This window comes from Galeopterus variegatus, unplaced genomic scaffold (assembly GCF_000696425.1).
Source record: "Galeopterus variegatus unplaced genomic scaffold, G_variegatus-3.0.2 Scaffold4798, whole genome shotgun sequence".
Lineage (NCBI taxonomy): Eukaryota > Metazoa > Chordata > Mammalia > Dermoptera > Cynocephalidae > Galeopterus > Galeopterus variegatus.
Window position 1 is genome coordinate 90,881 of NW_007730909.1, and position 17,813 is coordinate 108,693.

The 17,813-nt window shown below is 33.3% G+C and overlaps 1 protein-coding gene across 1 annotated transcript in view; it reads right to left on the bottom strand.

Moving 5' to 3' along the window:
- Positions 1-1,569: 1,569 nt before the first annotated feature.
- Positions 1,570-17,813, bottom strand: part of CUL3 (cullin 3) — a gene marked incomplete at its 5' end in the record, with an annotated part of 80,033 nt that continues 63,789 nt past the window's right edge. The window contains 3 exons of the mRNA XM_008588383.1: positions 1,570-4,343; positions 7,590-7,735; positions 11,877-12,063. Of these exons, the coding sequence (XP_008586605.1) occupies positions 4,212-4,343; positions 7,590-7,735; positions 11,877-12,063 (465 nt within the window). The remainder of the gene's footprint in view (positions 4,344-7,589; positions 7,736-11,876; positions 12,064-17,813) is intronic.

Sequence of the window (17,813 nt, forward strand, 5' to 3'; positions counted from 1 at the left end):
CCAGACATTGCACAACTGCAGAAAGAATCCTGAGACTTAGAATTTTAATTTTCCCACACTGCAAGAATTCTTAATATGCAATAGTTGTATACATTATTTAAACTGTACTTTGTTATTGGAATATTGAAGTTTGATGATTTTTCATTAAGTTATTAAAAATATGGTAGTTCACTCTGAGCTCTTCACACATAATTCTAAAGCTATTTTTGCATGGCTCATTCGAGGTCAACTTAGACCCTAAGACTGAGGATCAAATTACTTAAATGACATGTTTACAAACTTGCCATTTCTAAAATTATTAAATGAATGGGGTTTCAAGACCTCCTACTTGTGCATGTTCCCAAGAGTTAGCTTGATGATCAATCTTTGTACTATTTTTTGTTAAATTTACTGTCATTCTTAGGTCTTCTCTTCCTTCTGGCTAAAAATCGATTTGGTATAGGAAAAGCACACAATAAAGAAAACATTTTTTTAAAACTGTAGACTTAAATTTAAATTAAGCATTTGTCCGTGTTACCCACTTATATAAAACTTTCACTACGATTGTGTGGGTGTGGGGAGTGTATTTTCTTTCAGATGGATAAATTTCTAGAATAGCAGCCATCACCTTCCCTGCTTTCCTTTCAACCAAAGTTGGTATCAGCAATTAATATAAAGCCAACAAAAATATGCAAAATTCCAAATTGAGGTGCTTCATGTATTACCTTTAACTGTAGTTTGCCATATTACTCATGTGAATAAGGCACAAAATAAATGATTTTTTTAAAAACGGAATATGTCAATTTGCAGCATGGAATAGAGATAGGCTCAGGAACCAGAACCTACGATCAAACCTAGGTCCAACTCCTGGCTCTGCCATTTCCTAGCAGTAATCTTGGGAAAACACTAGTATAATAATGATTATTTTAAAAAGCTGATGATTCAACTAAATGAATATATGTAAAGTACTCAGTATCTAGCACATGGTGAACACTTAAGTGTCATTAACATTTCTAATTATTTATGCTTTGGGGACTAGAAATGACTTATAATTTTGCTAACCTGAAATGTTTTAACATTCATATCAACAGAATACCAATGCACCATACAGTAAAATACATGAATTACAATTTATATGTAACAGATTCTTCTTCCAAGATTGAGACAATCTAGTAATAGTATACATCATGTAATAAATGAAAATTTTAGGCTATAAAAATTGAGTCTTAAAAGCTATAGCAGACAGGCAAAGAAAACCTTGTAATACTAGGCAGTTACTCAAAACGAATGTTTAAAACTGTAAACATTATTTTCCAAGTTGAGGAAGTAAATAATAATTAGACGCCTGAGATGATGCCAGTGTACTAGTCTTAGAGATACAGGCATTATCTTAAGATCATTGGTTCTCACCTAAACCTTTCCTGCAACCCAGTAACAAAGACTCTCATTGAGAAGGCATATCAGCATCCTGGGGGCTTGGTAGTGGGGCATGTCTGTTTCCAACGCTACACAGGTGACTCTAGGGTATCCTTAGAGAACCATGCATCCCTTCCCCCATCCCCTTTTTAAATTCACTGACATAAAGAATCCTTGCAATCACAACCACTTTTTATTTTGTGAGGCTGTGTGTTTCCTAATTGCAATGAATTTTTTATCTTTAAATAACATAACAATTCAAAATAAACACTGTCCTGGATTTGAAAATGATAGCAGGGAATCACAATTTAACAATTACTGAACAGTTTACATTATTTTTGCAGTTGAAAACTGCGCATCCACCCTCCTTAAAATTCTTCAAGACACCAAAATTTATTCACACCAACAGGATTGAATGAACGGTCAGAATGCTTCAATCTTTCAAATTAAAACATTAAAAGCTGAGAAAAATACCATCAATGACTTCTTGCTGACAAAAAAGCAATGTCAAGTGTATCTTATATGAGCTTTATGAGCTAAAATAATACTTATGAGCTAAAACATACATCTTAGGTGACCTAATTTTTTCAATGTAGCATCACGAGCAATCCCCAACCATTCCACTCAACTGCAATTCAGAAATGTGTTTTAATATATTTATAAGCATTTAATAGCATATCAAACCTGTGCTCCAAAATGTTATACAAGTATGTCTCTAAAGCCTAGATCTGATTTGTACAGCCACACTCGAGACAATGACATAAACTTGACTGATTTTTAATTATTTATACTAGCACTTAAATTCTTGTTTAAATGTCTCATTTAGGATTTTTAATAAATGAAGTTTTTACATCTTTCACGTTTATTAATTCGACAATCTGAGTTGTCCTACTTCCGAAGGTGTTATATGTCATTTGGGAACTGAGAACAATAAAAACATTCTCAAACCTGAAATACCCACACCTTCCTGTAGATAAACATCTAACCATTACAGAAAATTTCCATTAAGTAAAAATCAGAACGTGAAACCCTTCTGCTCTCCATGTTGCACCTGACTTACCACCACTCATGTATGTAAAAAGTGTCCTGAGAATAACGTTCATATTTTTCAATGGCATGTAAAAGTGGAAAATGTAGAGATTAAGAGCATAAGGCTTATAATTCTACAGTACGGATGGAGACAAAATTGAGTGCAATAAAAGCATATTTGCAAGTCTTAAAAGGAAAATTATAACCCAAGACGCATGGGGAAAAATATTTATGTGGAGTTTTTAATCCATATTAGAATTCAGATGTTGTAACTTGACCATAAATTTTAAACAGAAACCAGCTTCTGAGACATACATTCTAATAAATGTATCAACAGTATTGATAATCAATGAAGGGTAGGTTATTTAACCTTATTAGTAACATTTCACTTTCCTATCCAACAAAAATCTATAGTGGTTTGCCCCAATTACATATCTGAAACATTGTCTTATGAAAACAAAATTAAATAAAATTGAAGATAAAAATACTTTAAAGTTAAAATAAAGCAAACTATAATCCTTGGCAGATCAACCGGGTAAAAAACACTGGTGTAAGTTGGAAGCACAGGATAACTGACAAGAATCATCAGCAACAAAGCACATCTTTGAAAATGTGAAATGATGACTCTTTGGAGGACAACAGCTAATATCCAAGAACCATCAGGTTTGAAAAATATTGCTTGATCACTTTCCAAAACACAGCTGCATGAACTGAAGATTTCGTTGAAACTATCAATGTAATCATATTTATTGCATCTTTAGATTGCATTTTGAAACAAATTAATAGTGCACCACAGCTTCACCAAAATATATATTTAAAGGGGTGGGGGTGGGGGGAACCTAAGATATTTATAAACAAGGTATAAACTGTATGTGCTTTTCAAAGGGGCTGAATTAAATATAACCAGCTGCCAACTTTGTGCTCTGACATACTTGAATTAGTGGGGTATGTGTATACTAAATTCATTTGTTTGTCTACAAGAAATGAAATAAAAACACCACCCTATACAATCCACTATTAGCAGTAAGTACAACAGCAAAAAATTATCATACAATTTATACATACTAAAATATTTTCTTTCTCTAGAAATAACTCAGAACAAAGCCTAATCATGATAAGACTTAATTTGGGAAATATCAAATTACAATAGGGAAAAACCAAATCAGGGTGTGTAATGAGCCCAAAACAAAGGTTCCTGGTCATAAGGCTATAAGATTAGTAAGTGCAAGTGGTAGAATAAAGCATGCTCAAATTGTATGTTTGGGTCTTTGTATATTTACCAAACCTTTAAATTAAACAAGACTAGCTAAAGAAATGTCTTAAGCAGAGCAAGATAAATGGGAATTCTGCATTTCTTTTGCCATTTTTGTTACCCAACTTACACAATGTGCAAAGTGCTAAGCAACACTACAGAAACACATTTACATCAACACTGAAGACCTGGGGAAATGAAATTCAACAATTTTATTTTAATGAGCTGTATTTTCTAAATTTTTGTTTTATTTTTTCCTGTTTTCATACAGTATTGAAAACAAAACGCGGCACATTCACATTTTCCCGAGGAACTGTAAAGATGATCTCTACACGGATAAACGTTGTAAAGCCTGAAGCTCAATCAACTGATGTTGAAAACTCTCAAAGGGAGTAAAGGCTTGATCTGAATGGTCTAGAACATGTACTGTAATTTAATAGAAGAGATGGTCGTCTTAATATTTAATGATTTAAAAGAACTTCCCAGTCCATGCGAAGAGTACAGTCCAAGAATAAATCAAATTCCTGAACACATTTTATGCTACATATGTGTATACTTTGCGATCCTCAGGTGTTCGTGCCAAATATTCTCTCTCAATAAGTCCTTCAATACGTTTCTTAATAACAACTGGACTTGGTAGGAATCGAGCCTTCAACTGCTGAGTTACCTGAAAAAGAAAATAGAAAAACTAATTCCTACCAGAAAAAAAATTTTAACTATACCATTTCCATATAAACACACAAAAATTCTTATCTTTGCACAGAACCAATGTATCATTTTAAGACTCAGAGATTAAACTTTAGTAACTGAGTTACCAAAGTTAGAAGTACAGAAAATTTTAAAAAGTTTTATTTGAAAATGTAACGCATGGCTAGAATGCACTTCCTCATACCAGAATGTGAATGCTAAAATGGATTAGTAGTTGACAGCTAAATTAGTTGGAATATATTAGTACAAAAATATACCACCCTATGGTTTAACCATTTTGATGCTATCATCTACTGACTTCTGGGTTACCCTCCTAATTCACAGAACTTGAGCAGTATAATGTGACTAAGAACACAAACTCTGAACCCAGACTACCTGGGTTCAAACCCCAGGTCTACCACTTACTAGTTTTGGGGACTTCTGAATTGGCTGTAAATAGATGTAATGCCTTAGGATAATGCCCATCCATAGTAATAAGTTCTACTGCTGTTATTCTTTTTTTCAGCTGCTGTTAGGAGCCTAAGTATTGTGATGTCACTAAATAATAAAACAGTAATTACAGCAATAGCCACAGTCTGACTGTACTATTTATCAGTCATTTTGTATATATTAGTTTATTTAACCCTCTTAACACTGTAAAGTAGATTGTCTCATTTTACAAAGAGGAAAATAAACCAGAGAGGAAAACTGAAATGGACAAGTAGTAAATCAGAGAGCCGGCAGAGACCTAAACACTCCTGACCTCCAAGTCCATGATTTTCCCACGAATCCACCCTCCCTCTCTTGTAGATCAATCAGCTATCCATAAGCCAGCTTTTCTTTTATCTTGTTGATCAGTTCATCCCCAAAGCCACAATGGACTGATAATTCTTTGAAATCTGAAACTTCAGCACCACTCTGCAACTGAAATCTATCACCGTTCCAGGATTACCACTCCAATATAAACAAACGTGCTCTCAACCCATCTGGGATCTCCAAACCTCTGACCCTCATTCCTCCCAGGCTCTTAACAGCTTCTTCTGACCTTACCTCCTTCCTTATGAGTCCTAGACTGTATTCGAGATCACTTCATCAGCTGTCCTCTCAACAGTACCTTCAACTCCCTGATTCCTTTGGTCCTTTTCTATAAACACCCTTTGATCAAATCTACACTCTACATCTACCACATAATTCTAAACCTACTACAGAGTTCCTTGCTCTGGTAAAGCTGTAGTTTTTACACCATTTGTGTAGACCAGGCCTCAGCAGGCTATAGCCACAGGCCAAATACAGCCACTCAGTGCTTGTTTTTGTAAAATTTTACTTAAACACAGCCACTCTTATTTATTTATGTATTACTATGGCTGCTTTCATGCTATAACTGGCCATTTACAAAAACATTTGCCAATCTTTGGTATAGATTGGTAACACAAACTTATCATATTCAAGTTCAGTAAGTTCCTAAGCACCATTCTTTGAAAGATGATATTTCAAATTTCTGACAAGGTCCTTAAGCCCTGTACCATAACGTACAGAGGAAAAGAGGCCATTTCAGTTCAAAATTCCTTAAATTCCCACCCTACATATATACATTTATCCATACTTATATCTTTACTTTAGCACACACCTGCACCCTGCCCTGGCTTCTCAGGAAGAGGCATATTCAGTAACACCCACATTAATATGTTTACCACCCACTTGTATTCTCTATACAATCTTCGGCTTTCCTTTTCTAGACTTTGGTATTATTTCCTCACCCCCTTATCTTTCCTTTTGTTTTAAGCATCCCATCCTTATCCTTAGGATATAAACATGCTCAGTATCTTTCCATCTAGGAAAAAAAAAATCCTATACTCTTCAATTCAACACTTAATCCTCTAGTACTGCCCTCTTCTTTGCCATTTCCCATGAGCCAATACCTCAAAGTACAAGTGCTCTTGGTGGTTTCCACCTCGATTTACTTCTCAAGGCTCTGCCATTGAATATCCACTCTCACCAGTCCAATGAAAATTTCTGGGCAAGTTTCCCAGTCATCTAACTGACAATATCCCTTAGTGTTTATTCTACTTGGTCTTTTTATGATTTTTGAAATCAGTTACTCCTTGTAATTCTCTTCCCTTGCCATACTATCTTCTTGTTTTCTTTTCTTTTTCCTCTATAGCAGTGTTCTCAGATTTGAACATACCTCAGAATCACCTAGAGTGCTTTATAAAGCCAGATTGCTGGCCCTACCCCAAGTTTCTGAATCAACAGGTCTGAGTGGATCCTGAGAGTGTATTTCTAAAAAGTTCCCAAGTGATGCTGATGCTGTTGGTCTAGGAACCACACTTTGAAAACCAGTGCTCAAAAGGCTTTTCTTTTCCTCAATGTCATTTGCTATTCTCACTGCTCTTTAAATGGCAAAGAGGGGGTCTACCCTATAGTTCTTTCTCTCACTCCCTCCATGCTATCCGTGAGCAATTTAATCTAAACCCACGGTTTTAACTACATCCCCACATAGTAACTTCCCAATTCAACCTGTAACCCTCACTTTTCTCCATTCAGCTGGCCTAAGGATACCTGCCCCTGGATATGCCAAAATACAATAAAGTCAACTTATACAAAATGCTATCAACTGACATCTGGAGCACAGCAGCATATTACTCTTCTCTTTTCGGTTAAAAGGACCATCCTCTGTCTAGTCACTCGAGCCAAAACCTAAGAGGCATCCTCAACTGCTCCCTCTCATATCCCATTATCAGACAGTCAACAGATCCGGTCAATTCTACTTCCTAATTATCTTGATTCAACTCTCTACCCGCTACCAATACTTTAACCCAGGCCCTAATCATCTCTTATCTATTTTAATGACCTCTTAATGAATCATCTCCTCTTTAGTTTCCTAATTTTTAAAATGAAAGCACTCAATAAATGCTGTTATTAATTTTTAGAAATAAAGGTAGTTTGTTTACACAATGTAAAAATAGCAGTAAAGTTATTTGCTTTGTTAACAATATTTTACTATTTTCATTAAAAACATATTAGTTCTTAAAGTGTGGACATATTTTCATATATCATTATGTTTAATTATCAAGTGCCATGCTTCTAAATGAGAAGTGTTACATGACTATAATTTCCTAATTTTAAAATTATTTTTTTAATTAGCTGAATATATTTCCTAAATTTAAATGGTAACTAGAACTTTTATTCTATTTTTTCTACATTAACCCACTCGAAGTATCCTCACCTCTGCTACTAAAACATTGTGCTGCATCTTCTTTCTAGATTTCATTATCCTCACTATAGCAGCTTCTATCTCGTGTTTTCTGTCATCGTCTACTTTCTGCCTTGTTTCTTTCCTTTCAGGGTCAGATTCACCTTGTTTGGCAGCAACTAAAATAGAAATAAAGGTATTTATCATAAATATAACAAAGAAATTTAGTTTATAAGCAAACAATATAATTTACTATTAACAGAGAAAAATCAATTTCGACCTGAGTATACATTCACACAGTTAATAATAATTCAAGTAAACACACAAAAAGTGCCTAATTCAATGTTTACTACAATTCTAAATTATTCTTTTCAAAATCAGAAATTTAATTTTTCTGAGATAAAAAAATAAATTTTGTTTTTATGGAATATAGTAATTACTTTCCTGGAAGAAAAATGGTAGCTGGATATCTTCAGTAGTAAAATTATCAGTAATCAATTTTCATTGCTTGTGACTTCCAGAAGTCAACTAATATTTTACATCATGGCTCCAAGTTAAACCTCACAAAAGTATCTTGGACAGGTGAATATTTGTTGTCTTTCTAACTCAAAATGCAGCTGTAATATCTAAGGCATTAAGAGGAGGAAAGAGTATGTATTGCCAAGATTCTGTCAGCTAAATAAATTTAAAAGTACTACTACAACATCAGTTAAAGGAACGCCATTAACAGTGAAGTAATTCACTTGTACCTCTTGCCAAAATCTCCTTGAATTGTTATCTAACAATTTCTTGTCATATATTTTATTAATTTTTTATGTCACAACCTCATTATCACAAATTCATATAGTCTTTACAAGAGTCTTACTCTGTTTTCCCTACAGTCTTCAAAGCAATTGCTAACGGATTAAATATAGAAGTCCCTTTCTCCTACAACTTTGCTCTAATTGAAGTAGCAGAGAAAGAAAACTAGATAACTGATTTTTTGTTTACTTGGTCATCAAAAAAAGTAGATGTGAAGTTTCTGGAGGCAGAAATTGGAAAATTACAAAGAAGCACAAGGGACACTGATGACTTAGGCTTGGGCACTGCCACGAGACAGTACACTATACAATTTAGAAGATCATTCTGGTGTGCATGTCCATTCAATTGTCTCTAATTAGAATACCTTTGTTAAGAATACTGCTTTCAGTATCATTTCCCCAGTAAAAGATAATCAATATCTTAGCAAAGAAAAAGAACAAAATTAGATTAAAATAGTTTACTCAGAAAGAATAATGCTATTCCTCAAGCCAATGCCATGCAAAAAAAAAAAAAAAAAAAAAAAAAAAAATAGAGGTAATGGTTTAGATTAAATAAAACTAAAGAGACATAAAAATAAAATCAAGTGTAATGTGGAAACATTGATAGAATCCTGGATCCAAAAAATAATGTACAGAAGGGATTTTTGAGACAACTGAAGGCAAATATGGGTGGTACAAAGATAATACGGAATTGATTTTCTTTTGTGTGATATAGTGTTGCAGTGATGTGGGAATATATCCTATTCTAAGGAAGATGTGTGCTGAAGTATTTAGGGGGTAAGCATTAAGATGTTGGCAAATTAATTTCAACTGCTTCAGCAAATACACACACACACACACACACACACACGAAAGGCAGGAGGGTAGGAGAGATAGCAAATGTGACAAAATCTTAATGACTGGTAAACATAAGTCATGGCCACACTGAAAAGCATTATAGTGCTTTTCACCTGTTCTGTAGATTTAAAAATATTTTAAAAGTTGGAGGAAAAAAGAATTTTTTAAATGATCCATTTGGTTCATCTGAATTTGGTCACCTAAATAGGTATACTCCTTACTTATCTGCAGAAAAAGATGAATGGGAAGATTGTGATGGTGACACACACTGCATTATAAGGTCTTTTTAAAATGTGAGGGCAGGTACTCCCTCTCAGAGCCTAGCACAATACTGTGAACTTAACAAGATCATAACAGAAGGTAAGCTTGTGTATGTGCCTACCTATGCATCTATATGTATGCTGAGGGACAGGAGGTTTGAGAAGGCAAGTGATGGTGGTGGTGGTGGAGAAAACTCAATTATAGAAACTGCTGTAGATTACAATGAATCTAATTCTTTTCAAAGGTTGTGTTATTTGAGTAATTCTTTTCACTTCTTTGCTTGAACTCCTATTACAGGCTATAGCAAAAGCAGCATAAACAGGTACAGTCACAGTCTTTAAGTATTTGATTATGTTACTGAGCCTTTGACAATCTGATAAAAACAATGGATATGGGTGCATTATTTTACCACCAAAGAGAAAATTCTGACTTAAAATATAAGAGGGAAGATCATCAAAAAACCATCCCAAAATGAAAAACACTTCTTTGCAGAATTTTATCACTGAAGAAAAGAACTTTAAGAGATCTATCCAGTCAAATCCTTCATCATATATTTCTATACTCCTATTTTAATCATTCCTAGAATACTACACACACACACACACACACACACACACGCACGCACGCACATGCATGTACATAACACCAAAAACTAAAAATCCATGAAGACAAGACTATTTTTTTGATAATACTAATATATGATAGTGTTGCTGGGCATGATAGAATCTGGGTTACAAAGATAGTTACTTATTTGAAGGGTAAAGCAGCATGAGGCTGGATAACTCAGATATCTAGCCCCATATACTCTTATTTTCCTCCAAATCTAGATACAAATGAGCCCTGAAATTCAAAACCTATATCTGTTCTAATCTGTTGAGGCATATATCTTACCCTGTAGGAAAAAAGAAATTTTATTCCATGATACCCATTAGCACAGTTTTGTGTTATTTCATATACACATGGCCCAGTCTTGGCTGATGAAGATTACAATAGATATAGTTTGCAACTATGAGACAAAGGAGTCAAGGGTATAACAGAAACAACCACCCTGCTTTACAAAGCACACACATAAAATAAAAATGATCAAAAAAGAGAACAAATCAAACACATATATAAAGTTCTTGAGTCAATGTATTCTAGTAATCAATTATGTTTTTAAAATAAAAATAGCTGGAGAGAGAGGAGGGAAAGGAAGAATTGGTAAAGGGACATGAAAATCAACTATGCTGTATATTGATAAATTAAAATAAAAAATAAATAAATAATTGAGACCACCAGAGGTGGGAAGGGGGGAGAGATTAGTGAAAAATTAGTAAAGGGCCATGAAAAATGATTACATTGTGTAATGATGAATATATCAATTATCCTGATTTGAGTATCACATACTGTACAGAGGTATTGACATTCAATGCTGTACCCCAGGGACATGTACAATCAATTATGTTTCAAATATATATAAAAAAAAGCAGACAAAAATTTTTGAAGTAAAGGTGAATATGATGTGCAACAAAAATACTCTTCTGTGTTTTTAACTATGTATAAAATTCTTTTAGATTCTACAATAAACAGCAAATTTTTTGAAACAAATAAAATAAAAATAATTTTTATAAGGCATTACACCTTTCATTAATGTACAATATAAATACATTTTAAAAAATCAGATTATAGTCATTTAAAAAAAGTCTTATTTCTCTTATTTTAAAATACCATTTTATTACACAGATATACAAGTTGTAATGGATAATTAGTACTAGGAAGCTTATCCAGTAATAAACAGTTTTGAAACCATGTAGTAAACTGCATTAGTTTTAAATATCTACAAGAATGGAGTGCCTTTTCCCTGCTAAATACATAGAAAACATACCTGACATTATGTTAAATAAATAATGAATACAATTTTCACTACCAATTTAAAAGGCTGTACTAAAAACCGTTCACCACAATATCATTTCTATGTTTTCAAATCAGAGGTACCAACGGGCTTTAAGATTTTGAAATTTAAAATATTTATCAAAATATAAATAGCTCCATCTAAAGATCAATCTTTATATAAGTATTCCCAATTCTGAAAAATCTGTAAATCAGTTTTAAAAATAAGAGTTTCACTGACTATTAGTTAACTCAACCAGTTAAAAACAATTATAGGCACTTCTAACATGATCATAAAATTTTATCCCATTTATTGAAAAACATATAGAAAGTACTTTGTTCACACTATAAGTTACTTTTTAAAATGCTTACTGTACTTGGATTCAGCTACATTTTGATACACACATACTAATAAAAGCTTTCTTTCTAAAGCCTAAGTCATGAACAATCAGAAGAACATTATTTTTTTAAAGACAGAAATCCGACACATGAAAATTTTTTCTAGAGAAGAAAATATATAATTTTTTTAAGAGGAAAACATAATTCCAGATACCTGTTTGAATCTTGACTCTGTGTAGTTTGGATGTGAACTGATCATTAACTGTAAATATGTGACCATTTTCTATTTCCTTTGACTTGGGTTCTTTTGTAAGAACCCGCTGTGTTGGTTTACCACAGGCGAGGGACTGTAGGGCTCTAACAAGCTCTCTTTCAGGGATATCTGTCTCTTGTTGAATTTCCTGAAATTTCAGCAGATTGACATAATTAGACCTTTTGAAAGATTACAGTATGTTAGTTCATTAGCAAGTAAACTGATCAAGCAGTTAGAGAGAGGTAATTCATTAAAGAAATAATTTACAACACAGAATTCCCTAAATACTATGGCAGGTCACTAAAATTTCATTATTTGAACAAACTAGAGGAAAGGTTGATCAAATTACAAAATATTTTAAAAACGTAGATTTTTGTTTCAGGAAATACAATGCCTAAAAATGTCATTCTGCAGAGAGTATTAGGAACCTGCTTTAATACTTAGTAAAAAATAGTGTTAACGAGCATATAACGTCTACTTTAGAAATAGTTTACAATCTTCCTTCCAAGATTATTCACTCTACTCTTTTGCTTAGTAACTTCTTTCATACAAACAAGCAAGGTAAGCCTAAGCACAGGCCTTTAATCATACAATCAAAATTTATAATCCAAGTTGACCATATTTACTGCCTGTAAGACCAAATAAAAAAAAATTTAAATACCTGGAAATTAACACTAAACATGAAAATCAATAAGAAATCTGTTTTGAAGTTCAGGTGATAATTTTTGCTGCATATTATGGTATAAATAAAATGCAACACTGGAAAAAAAAAAAAAAGAAAGAAAATCAGCTGGGGAGAGAGTGATGTATAATTTTGTTTTACTTTGGGCAACTGGCCGATATGGGATCCAAACTCTTGATGGTGGTGTTATAACACTGCACTCTGACTGAGCTAACTGGCCAGCCCTGTATAATTTTTAACTTACTATTCTCTCATATGTCAATGGGACAGCAAGAGAACTGTACACTTATACAGTTTAGTCTCTACATGTCTACAGGATGTGTATTGAGTAAAAGTCTTCACACTAGGATTTATTACTCTTTACTATTCTCTCATATGTCAATGGGACAGCAAGAGAACTGTACACTTATACAGTTCAGTCTCTACATGTCTACAGGATGTGTATTGAGTAAAAGTCTTCACACTAGGATTTATTACTCTGATTCACTGTATAAAGGTGTTTCTTTCTCCAAAGCAGCTCAGGAAGAGTGGTCATGACGACGGTGATATTCAGATGACCTGAATAACTCATCTAGAAGTCATTCACCCTATCACCAGAGACTTTGAACAACATTTTGTTTTTTCCAAAGGACTGTCCGGTAAGTGAGGATTCAGAGAAATGTGAATTTCAGTGGTCATGCATATTCCTTTGCTATATGTCTACCTACTTTACACCTTTCAAATACTGTGAATGTTAATTCCGGACACTCAAACAGGTGCCATTAATTATTAGAATAAAGATGGTAATTATTACAGACATGCTAAAAGTGACTTATTTACATATTTTAGTTATTCCTTAATTGTATTCAAAGCACTAGAAATACCTTCTTAGGTGATCATTCTCAGAGGTCACTACTGTAATTCACTATGTATCCTTCCTTCCATGCCTTTTCCTATTCATTTATATATACACATGAATACAAATACACACATATACATGCATGTACACAAACACACCCACTTTTACACAAGTATTAGTGTTAAACATAAATGGGATCATAACATATGAATTTTTCCATTAATTTCTTCAGATTTTTCATGTTAGCATAGAGAGATTAAAGTTACAGGCAATTCCACAGTACTGCTCTAACACAATATGGATGAAAGATTGACACTGTATCCAGTTTTGCATTGGTACATGCTTTTCTGTTTTTGAACACAAATGTTAGTTTTACTGAAGCAGATTTGTAGAAATGCACTTGCTTCCTCAAATTTATAAACATTTTATATCTGATAGATACTGACAAATGGCCTTTCAAGTTGCTTAACAAGTTAATCCCCACGACCACAGTATGAGAATATCCACTCCCTCACTCTCTCTTCAATATCATATTTTCTTTTTCTTTTGGGCTAAAACGATATCTTATTATTTTAATTTGTACTTCCCATGACCACTAGGAAATAAAAAACATCTCTTTATAGGATATTTGTAACTCTTTTTCTGTGCTTTGTTCAATTCCTTGCATGTTTTTCTACTCAATTGTTTGTTTTCTTACTGATATATTGGTGCTTTTTCAGTGTTTATCTGTTACATGTTGTAAGTAATTTCTCCCAGTCTCCATATCTTTTTAACATATATTTCATCATATAAATGTTTTATTACATTTTATGTCATTAGATGTCAGACTTTTCCTTTGTGGTTTTTGTAACAGGTTTTTTTTTAAAGGCCTTTCTCATATCAAGGTTATAAAATACTCCATATCTTCTTCTATAACTTTTATAGATTTGTGTTTATATTTAGATTTTCACATCTATCTGGAATTTAATTTTTTATCTGATGTGAAATATGGAACTAAGTTCCCAAAACTATCATCCTCCCACTCCAACAAATAATAAAAATACAATTATTTTAATTCAGCTTGATTAGAAATGACAAATTTATCACATCCCAAACACCTACAAATACATATCAATTTGCTTCTAGACTCTCTATTTTGTTCAAATGAGCTATATGTGTACGCATTTTTAAAATAACTAACTTTATGGTATGTTTTTGTGTTAGGACAAATTCCTTCTCCTTTCACTAGGCTCCCCCACTCTGGACACCTCCCATTCCAAAAAAAAGTTTTGCCTATTCTTATGCATTTTCCTGTCCATATGAATTTTGGGATCAGCTTGTCAGGTTTCATTCAAAAAAAATCTTTGGATGATTGACTGTGATTTCACTGAATTTATAGATGGCTTTAAAAAAAATGACACTGTTACAAAATGTAGTTTTCCCATTTGGGTACATTTATCCTTCCGTGTTCTTTTACTTTTATTGTCTTCTTTGTACAAGTCTTCTACATTCCTTGTTAGAATAATTCCTAGGAAAGTTATAATTCTTGATAAAATATCATTTTCCTCATGTCATTTACTGATTAATGCTGATTTATAGAAAAGGTGACTTTTCAATGGAACTCATCTGAGAGAATGCTTTCTCAGTTAATTATCACGAATTACACCAAGTTGACAATCATATTGTCTTCAAATTTTGAAAATTTTATCAATCCTTCCCAATGTTTATAAATTTCTAAGTTAAGACCTGCAGAGGAAGACGGAATAGTAGTACTAAAGATATGCATCCTTATCTTGTTACTAACCCTAACAGGCAAGTGTCTAGTATTTTACTACTAACTACTGCCTTGCTTAAATCTGTCATTAGATACAACCTTATGACATTAAGGGCATTTCATTTTATTCTTAGGTGGCTAAGAGTCCCCCACCCTAGAAATAAGAAAGGGGGACTTTTATCATATGCTTTTTTTGTGTATCTACAGAGATCATCAATTTTTCTCCTTAAAATGGTGTCTAGCAACTAAGCAAGTGCTTAATTTTACTAATATCTTTTTAATTGTTATTATAATACCTTAATATCTATCTTTAACAAATTTCATTATGCTGAACCACCTTCTTGGTATTCCAGGAATAAATCCTACTGGATACAGTTCATTATTCTTTCAATACACTACTAAATATGACGTGCTAATATTATATTTAAGATTTGTGTATTTGTGTTGAATAATCTACAGCTTTTTTCTCTTTCTTTTTTGTATTTTCCTTGCTCAATTTTAGTAATATATTTATGTCAGCCTCAGATATTTCCTAAGAACAATATGTATATTTTGCTTTCTGAGTTCAAAATTTTCTATACTGCTTTAAATTTTCACTTGCTAATTGTGTTACTGAAATCTTCTATATTCCCCTTTTAAATTGCCTGGTTAGTCAGTAAATTTGGTATTTCTGTGGCTGTGAAATTGTCTATTTCTCCTTGTACTTCCAACCATTTCTCCTTCTATGTTGTGAAGTTATGTCACTAAAAACTGTAATAGATTCTTGATGAAATAGCAAATACCACTGTTGTTTAATGGTTTTCTATTTAAATTCTACTGTATGACATTAATATTGTTATTGTCCATAATTAGCTTTTATATTTGAGACTCATTCTCAGAAAAATTTTTAAAATATAATAAAGAACATTAAGAAAAATATGTATTAGTAATTATTATCCATCCCTCTTTCAAAAACCAAATGCTAGTTACTAAAATCCAAGGTATAGACTATCACCGTATATACTTCCTACTTTTAGCTATTGTAAATCACAATAAACTTCTATTCATTCAAAACATATATAATATGAGGAAAAGGTCTCAGCAGCCTGCCTACTATGGCTTACATGTGATACTACAATTCATCCTACCCGTTGTAGCCAGCTCCCAAGACAGCTCGTAATGATGCTGGTGTATTTTAACCTTATGTAGTCCTGTTACCTATCAGGGCTGACTTGGGTAAGTATGTGACTTCCAAGGATAGGTCATAAAGACACTGCAGGTTCTGCCTAGGTCTCTTGGGTTGCTGACTCTGGGGAAAGCTAGTCACCAGGATGGCAGGACAATCAAACAGCCACGTGGAAAGGCCCATGTGGAGAGATAGTAAGGCCTCTTACTAACACCCAAAACAAACTCGCCAGCCATATGAGCAACCTTGGAAGGGTGTTCTCCAACCCCAGGGCAACTGTTAGATGACTAAAGCCCCAGCTGACATCTAAATGCAACCTCATGAAAGACCCCAGGCCAGAACCACTCAACCAAGCCTCTCCTGAATCCCTAATCCACAGAAACCATGAGAGATAAATTTTAGCAGTTGTTTTAAAAGTTACTAAGTTTTGGGCTGGCTGTGGCTCACTTGGGAAAGCGTGGCACTGATAACATCAAGGCCACGGTTCAAATCCCTATATAGGGATGGCTGGTTAGCTCACTTGGGAGAACGTGGTGCTGACAACACCAAGTCAAGGGTTAAGATCCTTGCAATGTTTTCAGACCAAAATGGACTAAACCTGGAGATAAACAATAAGCAAATTGCTGGAAGCTATACAAATACATGGAAAATAAATAATAGGCTCCTGAATGACCTATGGGTTCAAGAAGCAATTAAATAGGAAATCAAAAAATTTCTAGAAACTAATGAAAATAAAGATACATCATACCAAAACTTGTGGGATACTGCAAAAGCAGTACTAAGAGGCAAATTTACTGCAGTAAATGCTTATATAAAAAAAAAATGGAAAGACTCCTAATAAATGACCTAATGCTACACCTCAAAGAATTTGAAAAACAACAACAATCTAAACCTAAAGGCAGTAGACAGAAAGAAATAATTAAGATCAGGGCAGAACTAAATGAAAGAGAGACCCAAAAAACAACGGAAAAGATCAACAAAACTAAAAGTTGGTTTTTCAAGAACATAAACAAAATAGACAAACCATTAGCTAGATTAACAAAAAAAAGGAGAGAGAGGACCCAAATAACAAAAATAAGAAAAGTGAGACATTACAACTGACACCACAGAAATACAAAGAATCATTAGAGACTATTATAAACAACTGTATGACAAAAAATTTGAAAATCTGGAAGATATGGATAAGTTTCTAGACACATATAAATTACCAAGACTGAACCAAGAAGAGATAGAAAACCTGAGCAGACCAATAACAAGCAAGGAGATTAAAGCGGTAATTAGCAATCTTCCAACAAAAAAAGTCTGGGTCTGGATGGCTTTACAGCTGAATTCTATCAAACTTTTAAAGAGGCGTTAATACCAATTCTCATGAAACTATTCCAAACAATTGAAACAGACACTACTCTTCCAAACTCCTTATATAAGGCCAACATAACTCTAATACCAAAACCAGATAAAGT